This window comes from Electrona antarctica (genome assembly GCF_951216825.1).
Source record: "Electrona antarctica genome assembly, chromosome: 15".
Taxonomy (NCBI): Eukaryota; Metazoa; Chordata; class Actinopteri; order Myctophiformes; family Myctophidae; genus Electrona; species Electrona antarctica.
In genome coordinates, this window is record NC_136796.1 from 26,255,121 (window position 1) to 26,279,508 (window position 24,388).

Sequence of the window (24,388 nt, forward strand, 5' to 3'; positions counted from 1 at the left end):
GCTCCTGAGTCCTGCCCTAATGGCTCAGCAATGCTTACTTACACCAAATCTGTAAACTTGTAGATCGGCTGTTTTTGGTTAATGTTCCCCACAGAACATGGATGCAGGGGTTCAAGAGTAAATAAGTAAACTCCCCACAAAAAGTTCGGAAACGTAACTTTGTTCAATTATATCTCCTTTACAACGAGGTATAGCTTGTAATGATAGGGCATTCGTGGAATGAGCAACACAGTTAAACCTGTGGGTAGCGCCCCCCAAAATGTGCCAAAATGTCTAATGGTTGGTATTCAACCCTTGCTTTGAGTTGCTTAGTGGATTGGATGATTGCACTCACAGTAATAAGGAAGAAACAACACATATTGGCCAATTTTACACTCAGGGAACAGAACTTAGTAGCGTGTGGAAGATCCATACATAGCCACAACAGCTTGGCACCCCCTCCTCATGCTGGTAATCAACCTCGGCACATTTTGCTGTGGGATGGCATCCCATTCCTCAACCAGGAAGTCAGCCAACAGGGTTATGTTGGTCACTCTAGCATGTACAGCACGCCCAAGCTGATCCCACAAGTGTTCAATTGGGTTAAGGTCTGGACTCACGGCAGGCCATTCCATCCTCTCCACTCCCACATTTTTAAGGTTCTCTGTGTTTCTTTATTTTCCGCCTAACCCGTTTCTTCTTCTTGATTTCCTGCAGAACGCTTCCAAGGCTCGTCTGCGCTACCTAGCAGAGCTTCATGCTTTCGTAACCGCAGCAACCAAAGAGCTGATGTGGCTGAATGAAAAGGAGGAGGAGGAGGTCAACTACGACTGGAGCGATCGAAACACCAACATGACAGCTAAGAAAGACAACTACTCGGTACGCAGGATTTATCAGTGTCACCTAACAAAAGTTGTAGAATAGTGGAAAGTTAGAATCATACTATTTTATCTGCAGTATAATACACCCACATTACTACTGTAGAAGGTTCCCTTTATTTGGCATTTACAGCTGTAAATTACACTTATTTCAAGCGATGGACATCCCATTTTGTATTAAAACCCTTCATCATCAACTATCATGCTGAATGATGCTTTCTTGTTGTGGAGCAGGGTTTGATGAGAGAGCTGGAGCTACGAGAGAAGAAGACGAACAATGTGCAGACCACAGGAGACAAGCTACTGAAGGACGGACACCCTGCCAGGAAGACCATAGAGGTAGAGCTGATTTATTGTCTTAATCTGTGTAACACAATAAATACGAACAGTTTCACTCTACGTTGGCAGTACATTACTGTATGCAGTAGTTATGTCATTTGTATTAGTATATGTTTGGTGTTTTTACTATAGGTTGTATAATGTATATGAAATTCCTTATATCTCATTCAGAATCATTAGTAGTACTATATATTTTCTAACTTGAGTTTTATTTACTTTGTTTGGTATGTATTTACTTGGGTACGGTATGGGTCTGTGTCGTGCACTGAAAATAACTGATCCACAATCTCATCCTTCTCTCCTCAAGGCTTTCACTGCAGCCCTCCAGACCCAGTGGAGTTGGATCCTTCAGCTGTGCTGCTGTATTGAATCCCATGTGAAAGAGAACACAGCGTACTTCCAAGTAAGTCCATTAACGCACACTTGCCTTCTGTCCAGAAAACATCAGACCCCTAAATTGATACAAATTAGGCCATGGATCCCCATTTGAAAAGTGTTTGTGCCAGGGTTCCCTATAAGAGAAGACTTTTGTTGATAGATTTAGTACATAATTCTGTAACTGTAAGTACTTCAATTGTGAGTGGAATTGAGGGAAACCTATGATCTGAATAGTTCTTATACATTATCTCATTGGGATAACGTCTTGTGAAATATAATGCAATTAAACTGTTACTTATTTGGGGGTCTCTAACCCCAGATCTTCTAATCTAATGAACTTCCTGAGTTTATCTTTTACTTGTCTAGCATTTTACCAGCTAACCATGAAGAGTTGTGTAAGTGATTTCATATGGTTTGTGTTTTACTGTTTAATGCAGTGGTTTCCAAACCACTAGAGAAATGTCATATGTCTCCCCACAGGACCCAAACTAATGAAAATAGCCAATCTACAATTAAGCTCACAACATGTTGCGATGAGACTTGTTGTGAGCTTGTGCTGTTTTCACTACTTCTTTCCCTCTAATTAATGTATTTTTTATTTTATGGAATTCTTTAGGGTGGAACATATTTTGGAATATTAATTAAAAAATAAAGTAGGAAACAAAAAAAACGACCCGTAAAATGAATAAGGGTAATAATAATAATAATTGAATAATAATAATAATAATAATAATAATATATTATATAGTAATAATAATAATGATTATTATTATTACTTGTCTAAATAGTTCTTCAATGATGTGAAAGAGGCAGAGGAGCAGATGAAGAAGATGAATGACACGATGAAGAGGAAGTACACGTGTGACCGCAGCATCACTGTCACTCGACTGGAGGATTTGCTACAGGACGCAGCTGTAGGTATACTAAGGTTAACAATAAATAGGATGATTGATTGTATTATGTACATATCAGCATATGGTTAGTGTTTAGGAGCTATACATTCACTCTCTCTGTGCTATTTTAGTTACAAAACTAAATTACAAAACTAAATTAATATATTCTTCTGTTGCTTGGCCAGCCCCAGCTAAATGCATAGGCTTCAGGCACTGCAGCCCTGGGCACCAAGCTCAGGGAGGCACCCTGCCTGCCCGAAAAAACAAAATTATATTTAACCCATTTAGACCTGGAACACCGTTGTTATACCTTTCTTGTTGTTATAATCATTCATTCATTCATTCATTCATTCAGAAACCCTCAGATGTAAAAGGATTTCGGTGTTTTTAGAATCGGCCTCAGGTCTAAATTGGTTGACAGTACATTTATCAATATGATCTATGCATTATCTATCATTATCTTTTCTATGCTTGAACCTATGATTTTTCTTCATTGTCCCCTCTGCAGGATGAGAAAGAGCAGCTGAAAGAGTTTAAAACTCACCTTGAGGGTCTGAACCGTAGAGCTCAGACCATCGTGCAGCTGAAGCCACGTAACCCTGCAACCCCGATAAAGGGAAAGATGCCTATTCAGGCTGTCTGTGACTTCAAACAGATGGAGGTGAGAAGATCACATAACATTACTGTACTGTGTGCCATATTTTAAGAAAGCTTTTCCCTAACATGTTTTACTGATTATGATGTTGCTTACGCTTCTTTTATTGTATTTTATTTTATTTATTTTGCCATGCTTTTAACCTTGTAGCACTTTGAGATTCGTAAGAATGTAAAGCGCTTTATAAATAAAATGCATTATTATTATTATTATTATTATTATTATATGGTGCATACAGTATTTATTCCCTTTGTACCGTATGTACTGTATGTCACATGGTGTCGCTTTTAACAAAAGTGACTCATGCCTGATTTATACTTGGTTGCACGCCGTAAATAGCTGATGTACAAGCTCTTAGAATGGTTATTTCCGGTATGCAACACTGACATGCCACTAATAGGAATAAATCAGACTTACTGTAACAGTACCATGAGTACCCACACATTGTTAGTATGCATGACCTCAATGGGAACCAGCTCCCTAAACCTAGCAGTGTAGGTCCCGCATAAGTCATTATCATCACACATTATTGTCTCCACCAGTCCGAAGGCATGGGGAGAGAGTATGTTTATGGGAATGATTCGATAATGTTTTATCGTTAAAATCTCATTTACCACCTGATCCAGGTAGCGATAGTGATCATAGGAGAGAATACAACTATTAGCTTTTAGACAATGCTGATGAGATTCAGCTCCACATTCAGTTAACTTGAAAGAAACACAGTATCAGGCACTGCCTTATCTGAAGGCTTTGGTTCTATTCTACACACATCTGCCACACCATGTCTTCTGTACCTTGTTGTAGATCACGGTTCATAGAGGGGATGAGTGTGCTCTGCTGAACAACTCTCAACCCTACAAGTGGAGGGTGCTGAATGACCAAGGCAGTGAGGCCACTGTGCCCTCCATCTGCTTCCTGGTTCCACCAACCAATAAGGAGGCTGTGAACAGTGTAGCTAGGTGAGCTAAGCAACTCATTACCTTGTATATTCAAAAGCAAAACTGTTACTTTTCAGGAAATTAAATGGCTGTAGTGGATGCAATGTAGTTATTATTTAATCACAAACTTTTGTTAATATTCATTAATTCATTCATTGGTTCAGTATTGATAAAAGCACTTTCAATATTCCAAAATGTTCATAAATAATGTAGCACATCTAGCATATGGCATATCTACAAGCTCATGTGTCACAATGCGTGTTGTGAGCTTGTAGATTTATAGTTTTTACATTGTGTCACTCTTGTATGACGAAGTAGGGCATTCATTTAGAGAGGTTTCTGCCCGACAGCAACGACATTGATAGACTGTACTTAAACACTGAATAGGCAATAGGCATGCATATTTTGTACACAAGTGCATCAACCTCTCCTCTCTTCAGTTTGGACGGCAATCTCCAGAGACTTCAGACAATGTGGCAGACGATGAATGTGGACATGAGGAGCCTCCTCTCATGGCAGTATCTAATGAGAGACATCCACATCATCAACTCCTGGAACATCACCATGGTAAAAGCTACGAGGTTCCCTAAAGAAGCCTTCAAGCCAGTTGCTCTTAATTAAGTCGAGCACAATCTTCATAATTATCTCATCACCCCGTCCTTTTATATCACTGCAGTTCAAGACCCTTAAGGTGGAGGAATACAGGCTGTCACTGAGGAACTTGGAGCAGCACTATCAGGGCTTCCTCAGAGACAGCCAGGACTCCCAGCTCTTTGGGGCGGAGGACCGCATGCAAGTGGAGGCCGGCTACAACAAGGCCAACCAGCACTACAACTCTCTGGTCAGCACTGTGGAGCAAGGTACAGTACATTCCCACTAATTACACAAGAATCTGTGGCAATTATGTTCTTGACAATGCATTACATACATTATTGTGGGATCATTCAGCTATCCATTGGTAAACTTATGTCTTCAAACATTTTATTAAATACAATACATTTCATTTTTTTGGTTGCAAAGACAAGGCATCTTTAATTCAATTAATTTTTACTCATGGCCATTTTATCTTTTAAATGTCATTGACTGTTTAATTCACATTGCAGGCTACATTGCACCCACTGGAGGTAAGGTGCTCTGGTTACCTTGCCAGACTCAGTAGCTTTTGTTGAGTACAGTAGAGGGCTGTGTGTGCTGTCAAGGCTGTTTTGCTGTGGCATTTCATTTCATTCCATCAAACTTCTTCCAATCACAACCTTTTCAATCTATATCTTCATTGTTTTTCTTACTGGTCTCAATGTTCTGTTTATATGCATGTCACTGAAGTGTGTTTTCTACTGTATGAGAATGAGTGTCAATGATTGAAACAACTGCTCAATAATAATCCTTAATGGAATGAATGCATGAAGCAGTGATTTGAGTGTGCAATAATTCAAAATGTTGTTAGAAATGCTACTAATACACAATCAGATGCAAATGCTGTTCTCTCCCTCTTTAGGCAAATCACGAGAACTTGATTTTAATATGAAAGTAGAAAAATTGTGTATTTGAGGGGTTTCATTCTAAAAACTTTTTTATGTCCAGCATGCTAAAATGTTGCCTGGTGTTTGCAGTGCACTATTCCCAAAATACAAATGAATACATTCTGTAAAATATTTTATAACCAAGGAGAGCGAGAGCAAATAACCATAATAATAATCACAATTTATGTCACTTTGACAATGTGCACCTCGAAATTATGAAATGGTGGACGTCTCACTTTGGAATGAAACTTGTCATTTATACTTGATTTAGGAGTCAATCCTGGCTTTATCTGGCTCTACCTTTGTTCTGTCCTAATACGGTACATCCTTTTTCTAATTGTCTCACCTAAATCATCTTTTCCCTCACCTCTCCAGGCGAGCAGGATGAGTCTGTGTGTAAGATCTACCTAACGAAGCTGAAGGACCTGCGTCTGAGGTTGGAAGCCTGTGAGAATCGGACCGTCACACGCCTCCGCCAGCTGGTGGATAAAGAGCCACTCAAAGCCTGCGCACTGAAGACCGCAGAACAGATGGTAATGACTGAAAGTTCAATATTTATACTGTATGTAATTATGAAGACACAATTACGTTATGAATAGAAGGACTGGGAGTGAGTAGAGAAGTGGAGAAGGTGTTGCACGTTTGGTTGCTGTAGTTACCTTTCAGTGCATATTTAGTAATTTATCAGAGATGTCCCCCTGACATATGACCGCATGCAGAAGAGAGAAGCAGTTCTGTGCGGTGTTTATTTGTTGCGTGTTGCAAATGGAACGGTGAGCTACAGAACACAGTCAAAATCCGGACAAGATTTCCTGGAGTTTATTTTGTGAAGTGGAACTTAAAAGAAGAGGAATTTACTTTCATTGGGATTAAAAGGAACCTTGATTATTTTTGGAGCTTTAATATTATTTTCTTGACAGTACGTCACAGGGAAGTTTTGAGTTACCCGGAAAATGTTTTGTGGACCACTTGGGGGTCCGCGGACCACCTGCCTATTAATATTACTATTTATTTTGTGCCCATCCCAACTTCACAAGCTCCTTAACAACTCCCTCCCCCAACCCCAGACTGAGTAGACCTCTAAATACATACATCCACAACATTATCTATTAAATCGCATTAACAACACTGTACGTAATTTGGTGTTCATATATTTGAACGGGTAAGGACTAGTATGTGTATATAAAATATATATAGTGTGTGCTCTACTAATTCTCTCCCCTCTTTTCTTGAAAACAGAAAGTGCAGTCAGAGTTGGAGGGATTGAAAAAAGAACTGAACAGCATGGCTGAGAAGACAGAAGAGGTTCTGGCCTCTCCCGAACAGTCCAACACTGCTCCGATGCTGCGCTCTGAGTTGGATGTTACCCTGAAGAAGATGGAACATGTCTACAGTCTGTCCTCTGTTTACCTGGACAAGTAAGTTACCATGACGATTATTTGGACTATTATTGATTTGCTGATTCCAAGATTCACTTCAGTCTTTTTAGAGGAATCTTTTTTTCCCCAATTGAACAGTGATTTTGCTAACCATTTAACTAATTCAGGTTTATTAGCATTCACGTGACTGTGACCCAAACCATCCTGAGGTTTCTAACGCAAACTAGAGCTATGAGTTAATTTCCTTAACGCAAACTAAAACCATTGTCAGGCTCCTTAAGCCTCAAAACGAGAATATACATTAGACCTTACAGAATCCATTTTCTGCCTTCAGGCTAAAGACCATTGATGTAGTGATTCGCAGCACAAAAGATGCAGAAGATGCTCTGAAGAATTACGAGACCCATCTATGCGATGTCAACAAGGTGCCCACAGATGAAAAGGAAGTGGAGAATTATCGCAACCAGCTAAAGGTATTACCTCTTGGCAAAGGAAACCCATTGTTATTGTTTATCTGTGCATGGTTTTATGCATAGGATAGAATTGGTGGACACTTTTATCCAAACCTGTACCGTGAAGGCAGTTTTAAGCACCGGTAAAACACAAGTGGATGTTGAACAATTTGAGATGTTCTATCTGTCTTTGTTAATGACACTGTTCTTTCTCTCAACTCAACTCAACTCAAACTTTATTTATAAAGCACATATTACAACGACCAATGCCTGACCAAAGTGCTGTACAGGTTTAAAAACAAAGAGCAACAACACAAACACAATTAAAATGCATGGTACAAATTGAAGGAAAAACTAAGAATAAAAGGAGCTAAGAACAATTACAAAGCTACACAACATATACAATCAAGCAGTGTCAAAGAAGGCCATAGTGAAGAAATGTGTCTTTATTATTATTATTTAAAGGCCTCTAATGAGTGGGCAGAGCGAACATGGATGGGTAGGCTGTTCCAGAGTCTAGGACCATGCCGCTGCAAAGGCCTGGTCACCTCTGGTCTTACAGTTAGTTATGGGAAGATTAGTCAAAAGCAATTTGTCAGCTGACCTAAGGGGTCTGGTTGGGACGTACGGTTTTGTGAGTTCGGATAGGTACATGGGGGCGAGTCCATTTAGGGCTTTAAAAACAAACAGCAGGATCTTAAAATCAATTCTAAAATGAACGGGGAGCCAGTGGAGGGAGGATAGGACTGGGGTAATGTGATCACGTTTCTTTTTGAGAAAGAAACCCATCTCTCTTTCTGTTTCTCTCTCTCCAACAGAAAATGCGCAGCGAGGCAGAGGCCGACCAGGCCATATTTGACCGCTTGCAGGACGACCTCAAGAAGGCGACAACCGTCAATGACCAGATGACGCGGGTGCACAGCGAACGAGATGCAGAGTTGGACCACTACCGTCAGCTTGTCAGCAATCTGCTGGAGCGCTGGCAGGCTGTGTTCGGCCAGATCGACCTGAGGCAGCGGGAGTTGGACCTGCTGGGGCGCCAGATGCACTCCTACCGTGAGAGCTATGACTGGCTCATCTGTTGGCTCACTGAGGCCAAGCAAAGGCAGGAGGAGATCCAGGCCGTTCCCATTGGTGATAACAAGGCTCTCAAGGAGCAGCTGGCACAGGAGAAGGTAGGCTAGGACTATATCCCAGCTTTCATTGTTAAAACTGGGTAGAATCAATACCGTAGGCTGTTGGTATAAAGAAGGAAATCCATCATAGTTATTTCAGACAGTTAAAGATGATATTTTGTTTAGATTTTAAAACAAAATTTCACCATGTGATTGTAGTTCATTTTGTCATGAGAAATTATAAGTGAATGGGGATTTTCTTGTGAATGATTGCAACCAGGAGAGGGAGCTCTTTGTCACTTTTGTATGTACACTGCAGTACACTTTGCATAATGAATTATGCTTTCCTTATTTGATAGTTTACTTTCACATTGTCCTGTATTAATACAGAAACTCCTAGAAGAGATTGAGAAAAACAAAGACAAGGTTGAAGATTGCCAGAAATATGCAAAGGCATATATTGGTGCAGTCAAGGTATTTACATAAATCATCACATCTTATAAAGACATTTTTTTTTACAGTATATTCATTTTACTAATTCACTTTTCACGTTTTATTCTTCCACAGGATTATGAGCTCCAGGTTGTGACCTACAAAGCACTCCAGGAACCCATAGCATCTCCTCTGAAGAAAGCTAAAATAGAGTCTGCATCTGACAATATCATTCAGGAAGTATGTGTACAGATTTGCGTTCCTCATCAGATACCTTTATCTTTATAACTGACAATAGCAGAAATATGTTGGATATTCTGATGCAGTCTCAGATTCAATCAATTACTGCTGTAGAATAGGGTCCTAATGGTCTGTAAACCTGGAGGAAACTCTGATGTTGATTAAATGTGTTAATGAACTAGCTATAAGAGAAGCTTACATGTACTACTGTTAACTTAGAAAAAATACATATCTTCTTTCAGTATGTAACTCTGAGAACCCGATACAGTGAGCTGACGACTCTGACCAGCATGTACATCAAGTTCATCACAGAGATACAGCGCCGCCTGGAGGATGAAGAGGTACATTGCACACATTAAACAGAATGCGAGCTGCAGGCTGCAGCCGCCCTCTGTAACATAAAACATTATACTAACTAAATGAAATCCACAACAAAAAACGCTTAAACCTATTCAAATGATTGTATGGGAAATCATTTGTCATTTTCTATGAAACTACAGAATGATGGCACTCAAAATTCAAAGATTCTGAATCCATAATGAATTTAAGAATGCTAATTAAATCTACAGTGTAGTATGCAAAGTGTTGAATACAACTTTTGTTAATGTAGCGCAAATAGTTAACATTTTATAGTGCTAGTGTTGCAGCTCATCTGCCCTCAACACTACCTGTCTCTCATTTCCCCCCACACTGTCTATTTTGTCACAACATAACGTGCCTCTGAATTAGAAGCCTTTACGTACATTTAATGCTGATTTGGCACTGGCATTAGACACTCTCAGTTATATTTTTCCAGATGCTTGCAATACAGTTTTTTTTATGTTATTTATTCCTTTACTCACACTGGTGGTTGAGATGCTTCAGGCTGGCTTCTCGATCGTTCCCTCAGACTTATTCTGTTTCAAATGAATGCTTTATTTACCCCCTTCCCTTGCTTTTCTAACCTTGTATTTTGTTTGCTTTTTTAAATTTATTTTTTATTGCTTGCCAGTGCTTTGTCATGATGAATAGAAATCATGTTTGGGCTCTTAAGAGGTGAATTAACCCCAAAGCACCAGGTATTTAAAAGAAACATCCCCTCTTTACACTCTTTCACTTTCTGTTTTAACATCAGACCCATGTCTATCTGTCACTCATGTGTGTGTGGTCTTTGGACAACGACATACTGTCATTATTTTTGGCTCTTTTACTGTGGATGACAAATAACACAAACTCTAAAGAACAGAATGTATACAGACTTTGCCATGAGAAGATTGCTGCCAAGTGAATACCACTTTGTAATACATTCTGCATCCACAGTACTTATAGTATGGAGCCAAACATCAAACAGTATGCAGCTATCATCATATACTTAGGGAGCTCAGCTCACTATGTCACAGTCTTACTTAAGATAAATACGCATCATCTCTTTATGTTTAACTTGTCTGCTTCTCACACTGGGAGCAACGTGATCTTGGATTATTATCTTTAAATGGCATGAAGTGCCACCTTACTCCAAGGTCATTTTGCACATCACGTTATGAAGATCATGCTGCATCACTATGCTATTCCTCATGGTAAAGGTATTCCAGATTGGTGTGCTTCAAAGCAAAACTACGAATCTGAATCACTGCTAACTAATTCCATACAAATCCTTTGATATAAATATATTTTAATGATTGGTTATTTTATAATTGTTGTTTTGCAAAATCATTTAAAGCTTACCCACTATGCATAATACACTTTGCATGTTGCTAATTATTACGCCTCAATCTCTCTGTCTTTTCGCTCTTAAACACTATCTGAGTTATTTTGAGGGTTCAGGGTCCATCCAAAAACGTGCCACTTGATTTCAATATAAAATTATACAGGTATGATCAATCAGCAACATCAATCAGGAAAGATACCTCAGCTGCATGAAGCCATTCAAGACCTCTAAGTCTCCTGTTTTGTTGTGACGTAACGTGTTGTGACGTAACGTTTCATTCTGTATGCCATACATTGAATAAACATGACAAGCATTTCCCAATACAGTATTTCTTTCTGTCGTTAAAACAATATGTTTTAATTCCCTGATTACCTGTAAGCATAACATAATATTCTCATGTATTTACATGTATATGTACCTACATGTTTTACAACTAATGTATTTTATTATCTAACATAATTATAATAAAATAATAACATAATATAACATTTTCCTTTATCTCCTCTACTCCCTCATTGCTTCTACTAATACAGAAAGCTACTGAAAAACAAAAAGAAGAGGAGAGGAGAAAGATGGCAGAGATGCAGGCAGAGTTAGAGAAACAAATACAGTTAGCAGATGCCCATGCTAAAGCTGTGGCCAAAGCAGAGCAAGAAGCCCAGACACTAAAGCTCAAAATGGAAGAGGAGGTTAACAGGCGGCAAGACGTCGCTGTGGATGCTGAGAAGCAGAAGCAGAACATACAAGTAGAGTTGCACCAACTGAAGAGTCTCTCAGAGCAGGAAATCAAATCTAAGAATCAACAGGTAGAAGAGGCCCTCTACAGCCGCACCAAGATAGAGGAAGAAATCCACATCATCAGAGTCCAGTTAGAGACCACGCTAAAGCAGAAGGCCACAGCCGAGGCTGAGCTGCAGCAACTCAGAGACAGGGCTGATGATGCTGAGAAGCTCAGGAAAAGCGCTCAGGAGGAGGCAGAGAGGCTCCGCAAGCAGGTCGCTGAAGAGACTCAGAAGAAGCGAAATGCAGAGGAGGAGCTGAAGCGCAAATCCGATGCCGAGGAAGAGGCTGCCAAGCAAAAGCAGAAAGCCTTGGATGACCTGCAGCGATTCAAAATGCAAGCGGAAGAGGCAGAGAGGCGCATGAAACAGGCTGAGGAGGAGAAAGACAGGCAGATCAAGGTGGTTGAGGAGGTAGCACAGAAGAGTGCTGCCACCGAGCTACAAAGTAAAAGAACATCATTTAATGAAAAGGCGATTAAGCTGGAGGAATCGCTGAAGAGGGAGCAAGGTACCGTTCTGCAGCTGCAAGAGGAGGCAGGGCGACTCAAGAAGCAACAGGATGAGGCCAACAGAGCTAGAGAGCAGGCAGAGAAGGAGCTTGAGACATGGAGACAGAAAGCCAATGAGGCGCTCCGCTTGAGGCTTCAAGCGGAGGAAGAAGCCCACAAGAAAAGCCAGGCTCAGGAGGATGCAGAGAGGCAGAAGGTGGAGGCTGAGCGAGATGCCAAGAAAAGGGCTAAGGCTGAAGAAGCTGCCCTTAAACAAAAGGACAATGCAGAGAAAGAGCTGGAAAAGCAGAGGAAAATGGCAGAGAAAACAGCCCAGCAAAAACTGTCTGCAGAGCAAGAATGTATCCGTCTCAAGGCCGACTTTGAGCACGCGGAACAACAGAGGTCTCTGTTGGATGGTGAGCTCCAGCGTCTGAAAAATGAGGTGAACGCTGCGGAGAGCCAGAGGAAACAGCTGGAAGAGGAGCTGGCTAAAGTCCGACGTGAAATGGATGAGCTTCTTCAGTTAAAGGTGATAGCCGAGAAGGACACGATGTCTAATACGGAAAAAAGCAAGCAGCTCCTTGAAACTGAGGTGCATAAAATGAAGCAACTCGCCGAAGAGGCGACCAGGCTCAGATCAGTAGCAGAAGAAGCTAAAAAGCAGAGGCAAGTGGCAGAGGAAGAGGCAGCTCGGCAAAGAGCTGCAGCTGAGAAGATACTCAAGGAAAAACTGGCTGCCATCAATGAAGCAACTCGCCTGAAGACTGAAGCTGAGATTGCCCTGAAAGATAAACAGGCAGAAAATGAAAGGCTGAAAAGAAATGCTGAGGAGGAGGCTTATCAGAGAAAGATTCTGGAGGACCAAGCAGCACAGCATAAACAAGATATAGAGGAGAAAATCACTCAACTAAAGAACACCTCTGACTATGAATTGAAGAGGCAGAAAACGATAGTGGAGGAAACGCTTAAGCACAGGAAGGTGGTTGAAGAGGAAATACGTGTCATCAAACTCAGCTTTGAGAAAGCATCGAAAGGCAAGCTGGATCTGGAGCAGGAGCTCAACCAGCTAAAGGGCATTGCAGAGGAAACCCAGAAGAGCAAACTCAAAGCAGAGGAAGAGGCGGATAAACTGAAAAAGATTGCTTTAGAGGAAGAGAAGAAAAGGAAAGAAGCTGAGGAGAAAGTCAAGAGGATCACCGCCGCCGAGGAAGAGGCTGCTCGTCAATGCAAAGCTGCTCAGGAGGAAGTTGAACGTCTCAAGAAGAAAGCTGCAGAGACCAATAAGCAGAAGGAGATGGCTGACAAACAGGCAGAGAAACAGATCGTTCTGGCCAAAGAGGCAGCTCAAAAATGCAGTGCTGCTGAGCAGAAAGCACAAGAGGTTCTCATCAAGAAGAAGGAGGACGGTCTTGCTCAGGATAAGCTCAAAGAGGAATTTGAAAATGCCAAGAAACTTGCACAAGCTGCAGAGAAAGCCAAAGAGAAAGCAGAGAAAGAGGCTGCCTTGCTCCGTCAAAAAGCTGAAGAGGCTGAAAAGCAGAAGAAATCTGCGGAGGAGGAAGCTGCCAAACAAGTCAAAGCTCAGAAGGATGCAGAGAGGCTGAGGAAGGAGGCAGAGGAGGAGGCCTCCAAGCGAGCAAAAGCTGAGGCAGCGGCTCTAGAACAAAAGAAGGCAGCAGATACAGAGATGAGTAAGCACAAGAAACTAGCAGAACAAACCCTTAAACAGAAGTCTCAGGTTGAGCTGGAGCTGTCGAAGGTTAAACTGAAACTGGAGGACACAGATAAGCAGAAATCTGTTTTGGACGAGGAGCTGCAGCGACTGAAGGGTGAAGTCAATGATGCCTGCAAGCAAAAAGCTCAAGTTGAAGAGGAGCTCTCTAAAGTCAAGATTCATATGGAGGAGCTAGTGAAGCTCAAGCAGAAAATTGAGGAAGAAAACAAGCGCCTCATAAAGAAAGACAAAGACAACACAAAGAAAGTCCTTGCAGAGGAAGCTGAAAAAATGAAGAGCCTGGCTGAGGATGCAGCCAGACTAAGCGTGGAAGCTCAGGAAGCAGCACGACAGAGAAAGATAGCTGAAGCTGATCTGGCAGAACAGAGAGCACTTGCAGATAAAATGTTAAAGGAGAAAATGCAAGCCATTCAAGAGGCTAGTAAGCTGAAAGCTGAAGCGGAGGAACTCCAGAAAGAAAAGAACCAGGCACAGGAGAAGGCTAAGAAACTATTGGAAGACAAACAACAGATGCAGCAGCGCCTCAGTGCAGAGACTGAGGAATTCCAGAAGTCACTGGAGGCTGAGCGCAAGAGGCAACTTGAGGCTTCTGCTGAGGCAGAGAGGCTAAAACTGAGGGTGACAGAGCTCAGTGATGCTCAGACAAAGGCAGAGGAGGAGGCTAGAAAGTTCAAGAAACAAGCAGAAGACATCAGAGCCCGCCTGCAGGAGACAGAGAAAGACACAGTAGACAAGACTGTTGTGAAGAAATTGGAGACACAGAGACTACAGAGCACCAAAGAGGCTGATGATTTACGCAAAGCAATTGCTGAGCTTGAAAAAGAGAAGGAGAAGCTGAAAAAAGAGGCAACAGAGCTTCAGAATAAGTCTAAAGAGGTATTGCGATATAGATAAAAAACGTGAAGATATACTGTATGTATATAAACTGTTTAAATTAACAATATTCTTTTACGAGTACTAACTTTTCATAGTGGCCCATTTCTAATTATAATGTACGTTGCAGAGACTGATAATAACATGTTCAGCAACTTACATTAGTGTTATTATTACTAAGTCTTATTGTACTTTTGTTTTGTGTACTTAATTATTAAGCCTACATACACAGGTGACATTGTCATTGCCATTTAACTAATATTCTTTTCTGCTGTCCCTATCAGATGGAAAATGCCATGGGGGTGCAAATTGAGCAGGAGAAGACCATCCTGCAACAGACTTTCATCACAGAAAAGGATGCATTGCTGAAAAGAGAGAGGGTCATTGAGGAAGAGAAGAAGAGGCTTGAGAAACAGTTTGAGGATGAAGTGAAGAAGGCCAAGGCGCTCAAAGATGAACAAGAGCGCCAGAGGAAGCAAATGGAGGAGGAGAAGAATAAACTCCAAGTTAGCATGGACGCTGCCCTCAAAAAGCAAAAGGATGCTGAAGCGGAGATGAAGAACAAGCAAAAGGAAATGGAGGAACTTGAAAGGAAAAGGCTTGAGCAAGAAAGGCGTCTGGCAGAGGAAAACAAACAGCTCAGGGAGAAACTTCAGAAACTTGAGGTCGCTCCGCAAGCAGCTGCAGCCCAAAACAAGGAAATGGAAGTCCAAACTGATAAGTTTACTGAAGAGCAGTTAGTTACAATGACAAAGGTAGTTACCACAAAGAAGGTTTTCAATGGTTCTGTTGAAGTGGATGGTGTGAGGAAAAATGGAGAACCGGAATTAGCATTCCATGGAATTAGGGAGAAGGTTCCTGCAGAAAGGCTCCATGACATTGGTATCTTGACCAAGAAAGAATATGACAAACTGAAAAAAGGTAAAGCCACTGTGCAAGACCTGGGAAAGATAGACAAAGTGAAATCATGTCTCCAGGGCCAGAACTGTGTGGGAGGCTTATTGACCCCATCAAAAGAGAAAATGAGCATCTATCAGGCAATGAAAGAACAGAAAATCACTCCTAACATTGCTACAATGCTGCTGGAGGCCCAAGCAGCATCCGGTTTCATTGTTGATCCAATAAAAAATCAAATGTTCTCTGTTGATGAGGCTGTTAAAGAAGAGCTAATTGGCCCTGAGCTCCATAACAAAATGCTTTCTGCAGAGAGAGCAGCCACTGGCTTCAAAGATCCCTACACTGGAGCCAAAATATCTGTGTTTGAGGCAATGAAAAAGGGACTTATTGAGAAGGACCAGGCCACCAAACTACTTGATGTGCAGCTTGCAACTGGCGGAATTATTGACCCTGTTAATAGTCATAGAGTACCCCTTCAGATAGCCTATAAGCAGGGTCAATTTGATGCGGACATGAACAAGAAGTTAACTGACCCCAGTGATGACTGCAAATTATTCATTGACCCTAGCACTCAAGAGCAAATCACTTACAAGCAGTTACTGGAGAGATGCACCAAGGATGCAGAGAGTGGCTTACTCATCTTACCAGTAACAGAGAAAGCTGCCCAAAGTGGGACATCATTCACAGATGAGGAGACTAAAGATGTATTCAGTAAAGAAAATGTCAGTGTACTGTTTGGCCGGTTCAAAGGAAAAACAGTCACCATTTGGGAAGTGATTAATTCTGAGTATTTTACCGATGTGCAGAGGAGGGATTTGATTCGCCAATACAAGACAGGCAAAATCACAGTAGAAAAACTCATCAAGATTGTAATAACGGTCGTGGAAGACAAAGAGAAGAACAATGGAAATATGTTTGATGGCCTGAGAACTCCAGTCTCTGCCAGTGAACTCCTAGATTCCAAGATCATAAACAAAGACTTGTTCAACAAGTTGAGCAATGGCAAAGTAACAGCTAAAGAAATAGCTGAGATGGATGATGTTAAGAAGGCACTTAAAGGAACACATAGCATTGCTGGTGTGCTGAATGAATCATCCAAGGAGAAAATGCCATTCTATCAAGCTATGAAGAAGGAGATTCTATCACCAGAGACTGCAGTAAATCTCCTTGAAGCTCAGGCAGCGACTGGGTTTATAATTGACCCTGTTAAAAATGTTAAAGTCACAGTTGATGAGGCTGTTAAATCAGGTCTTGTTGGCCCAGAGCTGCATGAAAGACTTTTGTCTGCAGAGAGAGCTGTCAACGGCTACAAAGACCCATATACTGGAAAAACAATATCTCTATTCGAAGCAATGAGCAAAGGCCTTATAAAGAAAGATAATGGCATACGTCTTCTTGAAGCACAGCTCTCAACTGGGGGAATAATTGACCCCATTAAAAGTTATCGCATCCCACATGAAGTTGCCTGTAAACGTGGCTATTTTGATGACGAAATGAGCAAGACTTTGAACAAGAACACTGATGAAACAACAGTCTTCTATGATCCTAACACACAGGAGGGTGCATCTTATTCGCAGCTTTTAAAGAAATGTGTCACAGACAAAGAGACTAGTCTGCCGTTGCTCCCTCTCTCAACAAAGGCTTTAAAGTCAAAAGAAGACGGTCAAATTACGGAGGTCAAGACCAAAGAGGCTTTGAACCAGGCAACCATGGAGTTAGATTATGGTCCTTTCAAGGGAAGAAAAGTAACTATCTGGGAGATCATACACTCTGAGTGCATCACTGAGGTGCAAAGAATAGAAATTATACGACAGTATCGAATGAGACAAGTGACAATAGAAAAGCTAATAACCATTGTGATGACAATGGTTGAAGAAAAGGAAGACAAAACAAAACCACTAAAAGAAAAGGCCTGTTTTGAAGGCCTCAGGGCACCCGTCACTGCCAGCTCATTGCTTGATTCCAACATCATTGATAAGGCAACCTTTGATCAACTCCAACAGGGTAAAAAGAAACCTAAGGAAATAAGTGACACTGACATGGTCCGGAAATATTTGCAGGGCACAGATTCCATTGCAGGAATCTGTCTGGAAGAGCCAAAGGAGAAACTAAGCATATATCAAGCAATGAAGAAGAACATCCTGCAACATAAGACTGGCCTTGCACTACTGGAGGCCCAAGCAGCAACTGGTTTCATAATTGATCCAATCAAAAATCAAAGATATATTGTGGATGATGCTGTAAAAGTAGGAGTTGTTGGCCCAGAGCTACACGAGAAACTTCTCTCAGCTGAAAAGGCAGTGACTGGATACAAAGATCCATACACAAGCAACAACATTTCCCTTTTACAGGCCATGAAGAAAGAGCTAGTGCTGCGAGAACATGCGATTCCCCTTCTGGAGGCTCAGTTTTCCACAGGAGGGATAATTGACCCAGTTAGCAGCCATCGTGTTCCCAGTGATGTGGCCATCCAGCGGGGCTACTTCAGCAAGCAGATGGCCAAGTCCTTCAATGAACCCTCAGGAGATGTTAAAGGCTTCACTGATCCCAACACTAATGAAATTGTTACTTATAAGCAGTTGCTGGAGAAGTGTGTAAAAGATCCGAACTCTGGTCTGTACTACCTGCCTCTGTCAAAGGTTGAAGAAGCCCCTGCCGCCCAAATTGAAAAGTCCTATCAGTACACAGAAGAACAGGCTCAGACAGACCTAGCTAACACTCAGGTTGATATCCCCCATGAGAGATTTGCAGGAAAGAGTGTCAACCTATTGGATGTCTTGAACTCAGATTTACTTCCAGGGGAGGAAAAGCGTAGGCTTATGGAGCAGTATCGCTCAGGAAAAATCTCAAAGGAGAGAATGGTTTTTATTATAATTGAAATCATTGAACACAGAGAGACTGTAATGATAGAGCAGCAGGGCATGTCATGTGATGTAATACGAAGAAGAGTTACCATTGAGGAACTTTACAGTGCCAGGATCATTGACCTGCAAACATATAACCTACTGAAGCAAGAAAAGATGACTATTCGTGAGGTTATGGAAATGCCATCAGTGAAAAAGTATCTATTCGGTACTGGTTGTATTGCTGGAATTATGTCAGTCAATCCCCCAAAGCTCAGCATTTACCAGGCAATGAAGAGAGGGCTCATTAAACCTGAGATTGCATTAAATCTGCTTGAGGCCCAAGCTGCCACTGGATTTATCATTGACCCGGTGAAAGATGAACTTCTAACAGTTGATGAGGCTGTTCGCAAAGGTCTTGTGGGCCCTGAGATCCATGATAAACTCCTATCAGCTGAGAGAGCGGTTACAGGCTACAGGGATCCATACAGTGGAAAGGTTATATCTATCTTCCAGGCAATGAAAAAAGACCTTATTCCAGAGGCCTATGCCCTGAGGCTCTTGGAGGCCCAAGAAGCTACTGGGGGATTAATGGATCCCGAATACTTCTTCCACCTCCCCACAGACGTAGCCTTGCAGCGTGGATACATCAACAAGGAGACACATGACAGAATATCTGATCCTAATGGGGATGTGCAGGGTTACACTGATCCAACAACAGATGAGAAACACAATTACGCCCAGCTCCTGAAAAGATGCAAAGTCGATAAAGAGAGCGGCCTGCGTCTGCTTTCACTGGCAGATAGAAGCCTTCTCTTCAAGGGTCTCAGAAAGCAAATCACTGTGGATGAGCTTCTTCGGTCTGGGATAATTGACCAAAAGACCTATAATGAACTCACTGAGGGTCTCATTACAGTAGAGGAGGTAAGCAGAGATGTGAAGAAGTACCTTGAGGGCGCCAGTTGCATCGCTGGAGTGTATGTAGAATCCAGCAAAGATCGCCTGTCCATCTACCAAGCAATGAAGAAGAATATGATCAGACCAGGAACTGCGTTTGAACTCCTTGAGGCTCAAGCAGCCACCGGATATGTCATTGACCCCATCAAGAACTTGAAGCTGAATGTCAACGAAGCTGTCAAGATGGCAATTGTTGGCCCTGAGTTCAAAGACAAGCTCCTCTCAGCTGAGCGTGCAGTCACAGGCTACAGGGATCCCTATTCTGGCAAGATTATTTCTTTATTCCAGGCCATGAAAAAGGGTCTCATTCTAAAAGATCATGGTATTCGCCTGTTGGAGGCACAGATTGCTACGGGTGGAATAATTGACCCAGAGGAAAGCCATCGGCTGCCAGTGGAAAAAGCATATGAACGTGGCCTCTTTGACGAAGAAATGAACGAAATCCTCACTGACCCGTCCGACGACACTAAAGGTTTCTTTGATCCCAACACTGAAGAAAACCTGACTTACTTGCAGCTCATGGAGAGATGCATGATAGACCCTGAGACTGGACTCGCTCTACTACTGCTAAAAGAAAAGAAGCGCGAGAGGAAGACGTCATCAAAGTCATCCGTGCGCAAACGCAGGGTAGTCATTGTCGACCCAGAGACAGGTAAAGAAATGTCAGTGTATGAGGCTTATCGCAAAGGCCTTATTGATCACCAGACTTATCAAGAGCTTGCTGAGCAGGAGTGTGAGTGGGAAGAAATTACAATCACCTCATCTGATGGCGTTGTCAAATCCATGATCATTGACAGGAGGTCAGGTCGGCAATATGACATTGATGATGCTATCTCAAAGGGACTCATTGACAAGTCTGCACTTGAACAGTACAGGGCAGGGACTCTCTCCATAACAGAGTTTGCTGACATGCTGTCTGGAAACACGAGTGGCAGCAGATCCAGGTCATCCTCCTTTGGGTCCTCCTCATCTTATCCCATGAGTCCAGTTCCTGCTCTGAAAACACCAGCAACAACATGGAATGACCCAACTGAGGAAACTGGCCCTGTGGCTGGAATCCTGGACACAGACACACTGGAGAAAGTGTCTATAACAGAGGCCATGCACAGAAACCTTGTGGACAATATTACAGGTCAACGGCTACTAGAGGCCCAGGCCTGTACGGGAGGCATCCTCGACCCAAATACTGGGGAAAAGTTCTCAGTTGCAGATGCCATGAACAAAGGACTGGTGGATAAGATTATGGTTGACCGTATCAATCTAGCCCAGAAAGCCTACAATGGATTTGAGGATCCTAGAACTAAAACCAAAATGTCAGCAGCCCAAGCCCTCAAGAAAGGCTGGCTGTACTATGAGGCTGGACAACGGTTCTTAGAAGTCCAGTATCTCACTGGTGGGTTGATTGAACCAGATGTTACAACCAGAGTACCCATAGATGATGCTGTAAAGAAGGGCACCTTAGATGCGCGTACCGCACAAAAGCTACGGGACGTCAGTGCATACTCTAAATACCTCACATGCCCTAAAACCAAGCTCAAAATCTCGTACAAGGATGCTATGGAGAGAAGCATGGTTGAAGAAGGCACTGGACTGCGGCTACTAGAGGCATCATCTCAGTCAAGCAAAGGACAATACAGTCCATATAGCGTTAGTGGGTCAGGCTCAGCTGCCGGGTCACACTCCGGATCAAGGACTGGCTCTAGGTCAGGTTCAAGGCGAGGTAGCTTTGATGCCACAGGATCCAGTTTTACAACTACCTTCTCTTCCTCCTCGTATGGATCACCAAGTTACACCCGCCGATACTGATAGCTTAAAGGACAAATATTGAACAGAAGACAACCACAGTGCCCATAATTCTCAAATGAATAAAGATTAATATTCTGCTCTGCATGTGGTTGCTAAGGGACCTTTAAAAGAACAGTTATTTTACAGGCTTAAAATGTTGTCCATAGCATATTTCATGTTCATGTCCAAATTATGTTGGCAACATTTAAGATATCTTATCAGAATAACAGCACTTTCTACAGTTGCATACAGAAAAGCTGCATTGCCTTTTTTGAAGTTAAACTATATGACAAAGTATCAAGTGATAAAGTATATCATATATTTTATATTTTTCAATTTTAATGTCATTAGGACTGTAGTCCAATATTTTGTTTTTGTCCAGTATATTTTTTCTGCTATAGCCTATTATATCCGTAAAAGTGTTCATTTAATTTTTATTTTATTTTTTTAATCAAAAAAACAAATTGGGTTTCAAACAAAGCTGAGAAGTGTCTGTAAATGTGTGTATTTACAATTTGTAAAGTGGACTAGAGTTTATGTCCAGTATAAGGATCAAGGCCACTCTGCAGAGCAGAATTAAAGCAGAATAAACTTGTTACAATTATTAACACTGGGGTGTGATGCAAGAATGCCAAGCTTCAAGATCTTCCCTCCATTCCTGCTACATTGCCACATTCTACCAATGTCTTGTCTAAATCCATCCCTGCTTCTCTTTCACAATACTTGGAGTAATAATGATGAAAAATCAGTCTCTCCTGGATCATGGGAATTGCCTACAAGCTAAGCCTCACAGCCAAACAGCCACTCTTCAATTCATTTTGCACCTTTGCAAATGGACAAGAGCCTCATATACTGTAACTGCACATCAAAACATTCTCAAACAAAAAGGAGCAATAAAGCATAATATGGAAGGATTCATGTTGACCATTAGGACCATAAACACCATCTGACGGCTGTTGACTGATAATCCAAACTCCACAAGACACCACATAAAGGCTGACTGGGACCCTCAAAGTTGTAAGTACATGACATTGAAAGTCACATTTAATGAATTAGTTAATGTTTAAATTGTCAAATTAATTTAAGGTCTACGTTTATTTTATTTTAATTATTTTGTCATTATTGTATAGTAGCCTACTCTACTTCTAGATGTTGTGACTAACGTCTAATTGCTTTCCTTGGCATTGTGCTTTGTACATTTTTCAGATACTTCCCTCAAGCCATTTCCTGTCCAAACTGTTAGCCTGATGTCTTCCTGAGGTCCACCGGATGCACCCGGGCTGTGCTCTTACTGCTCCAGTCTGCACAGCAAAACCCTGAGTATTAGTTTAACTCTTTGAGTGTAAAAAAGGGACCCTTAAGATTAACCTTGTACATTGTACTGTAGGCGTTAAATGAATACTCAGGACTCCGGCTGTATGGATTATAATCAACCAGACCTAAGATTTATGGACTGGTCTCGACTGGTTTCGTAAAGTGACACGATTATTATATCTTACACGGTTTGCATTACGTTTGATGCCTATGGACCATTCTGGACTGTATGACTCATCTTAAACTAAAATAAGGTTAACCTTATAAACCTTGCTTTTGAGTGCCTGCATAGCACCATAACATGTCTGTGTGTGTGTATATATATATATATATATATATATATATATATATATATATATATATATATATATATATATATATATAGTACACACACACACACACACACACAGACACAGACACGCACACACACACACACACACACACACACACACACACACACACACACACACACACACACACACACACACACACACACACACACACACACACACACACACACACACACACACACAGGTATATAGAATATTAAACTAAGCTGTAATTTGATTGATGCATGGCAGAAAGAACATTACTCAATACTCCTGACTTTACATGAAAACTGGGGAGACCTTCTTTCACAGGCAAGCTGTATGGCACAATATAACCTCAAAACAATTACCATCCTCGATCAGTGTCACAAGTCACAACATACAGAGGCATAAATGTATGGACTGAATTATCAATAATTGTCGCTTTTAATGAATAATCCATCTATTTTTGGGCATAGGAAATCTTGAGACAATTAATGTTATATTTCATGTAAACTACTGCTTAGATAAAGCATTATTGTTGAAAGTCATGGATTCACATTTCTTTGAGAAAGATCTTTAAGCTTTGCCACTCATTTCCACCAGACCCTAGTGTTTGTACCACCATGTTGAATTGTTTTGATGTTAATTTTCCTTTGTAAAGCATCACATTTTATGGATTTTCACTTTATTTTCATATCATATATTTTGCCTTGCATGTTTTACTAATATTAAGAAGATGCAATATAAAATTGTTTTAATCCATTGCAGTTTCTCTTTTCTGTGTTCACATTTTAGAGGGCGTGAACGATTATTTTGAGTGAATTGGGTTAAAGGCCTTGTTTAAAATGGTGTATTTATAGTTAAATGGTGATAAGAAATTTTAAATGTAACACTTACATAATGTAAATAAACTTGGAAATGAGATACCCAACCAACTCTTATGTAATATATTATGATTTCACAAGTGGAGACAAGTTATGCTACATGCAGTGAATCTGATTATTTTGATGCTAATGGATAGATAGATGCACACTATGTTTTACAGCTCTGGTCACTCAAACAACTTTAGTATCCCCAATGCCATTTTTTACAGAAGCAAAAGGCAGTACTTTGTGTATATATATATGTATTGAATTTATTTCTTGAAAATAGATAATAAAAGAAAACCCATTGTGTTGTATTATTGTGTGGGCTAAATTCCTTGTGGATATTCCTTAGATATTTAATGAACCAACTGGAAACGAAACTATGAAAATAAGTAACTGTACCTGTAGGACACTTCAGTAGGTGCTGGCAGTTTTGTGCAGACATTATCAAGGCTTAAAGATGGAGTGCCATGATGTCTTTCCACCCTAAAACGTGATCATCAGGTATTATTATTATACAGTATAAGGAGGAAGATTTTTTTTCAAAAAAGTAAAATGTAATTTTTATGTGGACAAGCCCACCATTAAGTATAAAGTATTAAGTATGCCTGGTTTTCCTGGTTGGTGGTAGCCTGGGCAGCATTCCTTT

General features: G+C 41.1%; 1 protein-coding gene across 9 annotated transcripts in view; it reads left to right on the forward strand.

Annotated features, from left to right (window-relative positions):
* pleca (plectin a) overlaps positions 1-22,873 on the forward strand; it is a 127,801-nt gene extending 104,928 nt beyond the window's left edge. For all 9 annotated transcript variants that reach the window (XM_079523071.1, XM_079523072.1, XM_079523073.1 and 6 more), the window contains 19 exons: positions 697-858; positions 1,092-1,196; positions 1,504-1,599; positions 2,363-2,488; positions 2,976-3,128; positions 3,927-4,081; positions 4,501-4,627; positions 4,737-4,920; positions 5,164-5,184; positions 5,956-6,113; positions 6,820-6,998; positions 7,294-7,432; positions 8,230-8,586; positions 8,917-9,000; positions 9,094-9,198; positions 9,441-9,539; positions 11,419-14,769; positions 15,051-22,265; positions 22,455-22,873. In XM_079523071.1, the coding sequence (XP_079379197.1) occupies positions 697-858; positions 1,092-1,196; positions 1,504-1,599; positions 2,363-2,488; positions 2,976-3,128; positions 3,927-4,081; positions 4,501-4,627; positions 4,737-4,920; positions 5,164-5,184; positions 5,956-6,113; positions 6,820-6,998; positions 7,294-7,432; positions 8,230-8,586; positions 8,917-9,000; positions 9,094-9,198; positions 9,441-9,539; positions 11,419-14,769; positions 15,051-21,269 (11,820 nt within the window). In that variant the 3' untranslated portion in view covers positions 21,270-22,265; positions 22,455-22,873. The remainder of the gene's footprint in view (positions 1-696; positions 859-1,091; positions 1,197-1,503; positions 1,600-2,362; positions 2,489-2,975; positions 3,129-3,926; positions 4,082-4,500; positions 4,628-4,736; positions 4,921-5,163; positions 5,185-5,955; positions 6,114-6,819; positions 6,999-7,293; positions 7,433-8,229; positions 8,587-8,916; positions 9,001-9,093; positions 9,199-9,440; positions 9,540-11,418; positions 14,770-15,050; positions 22,266-22,454) is intronic.
* The last annotated feature ends 1,515 nt before the right edge of the window (positions 22,874-24,388 follow it).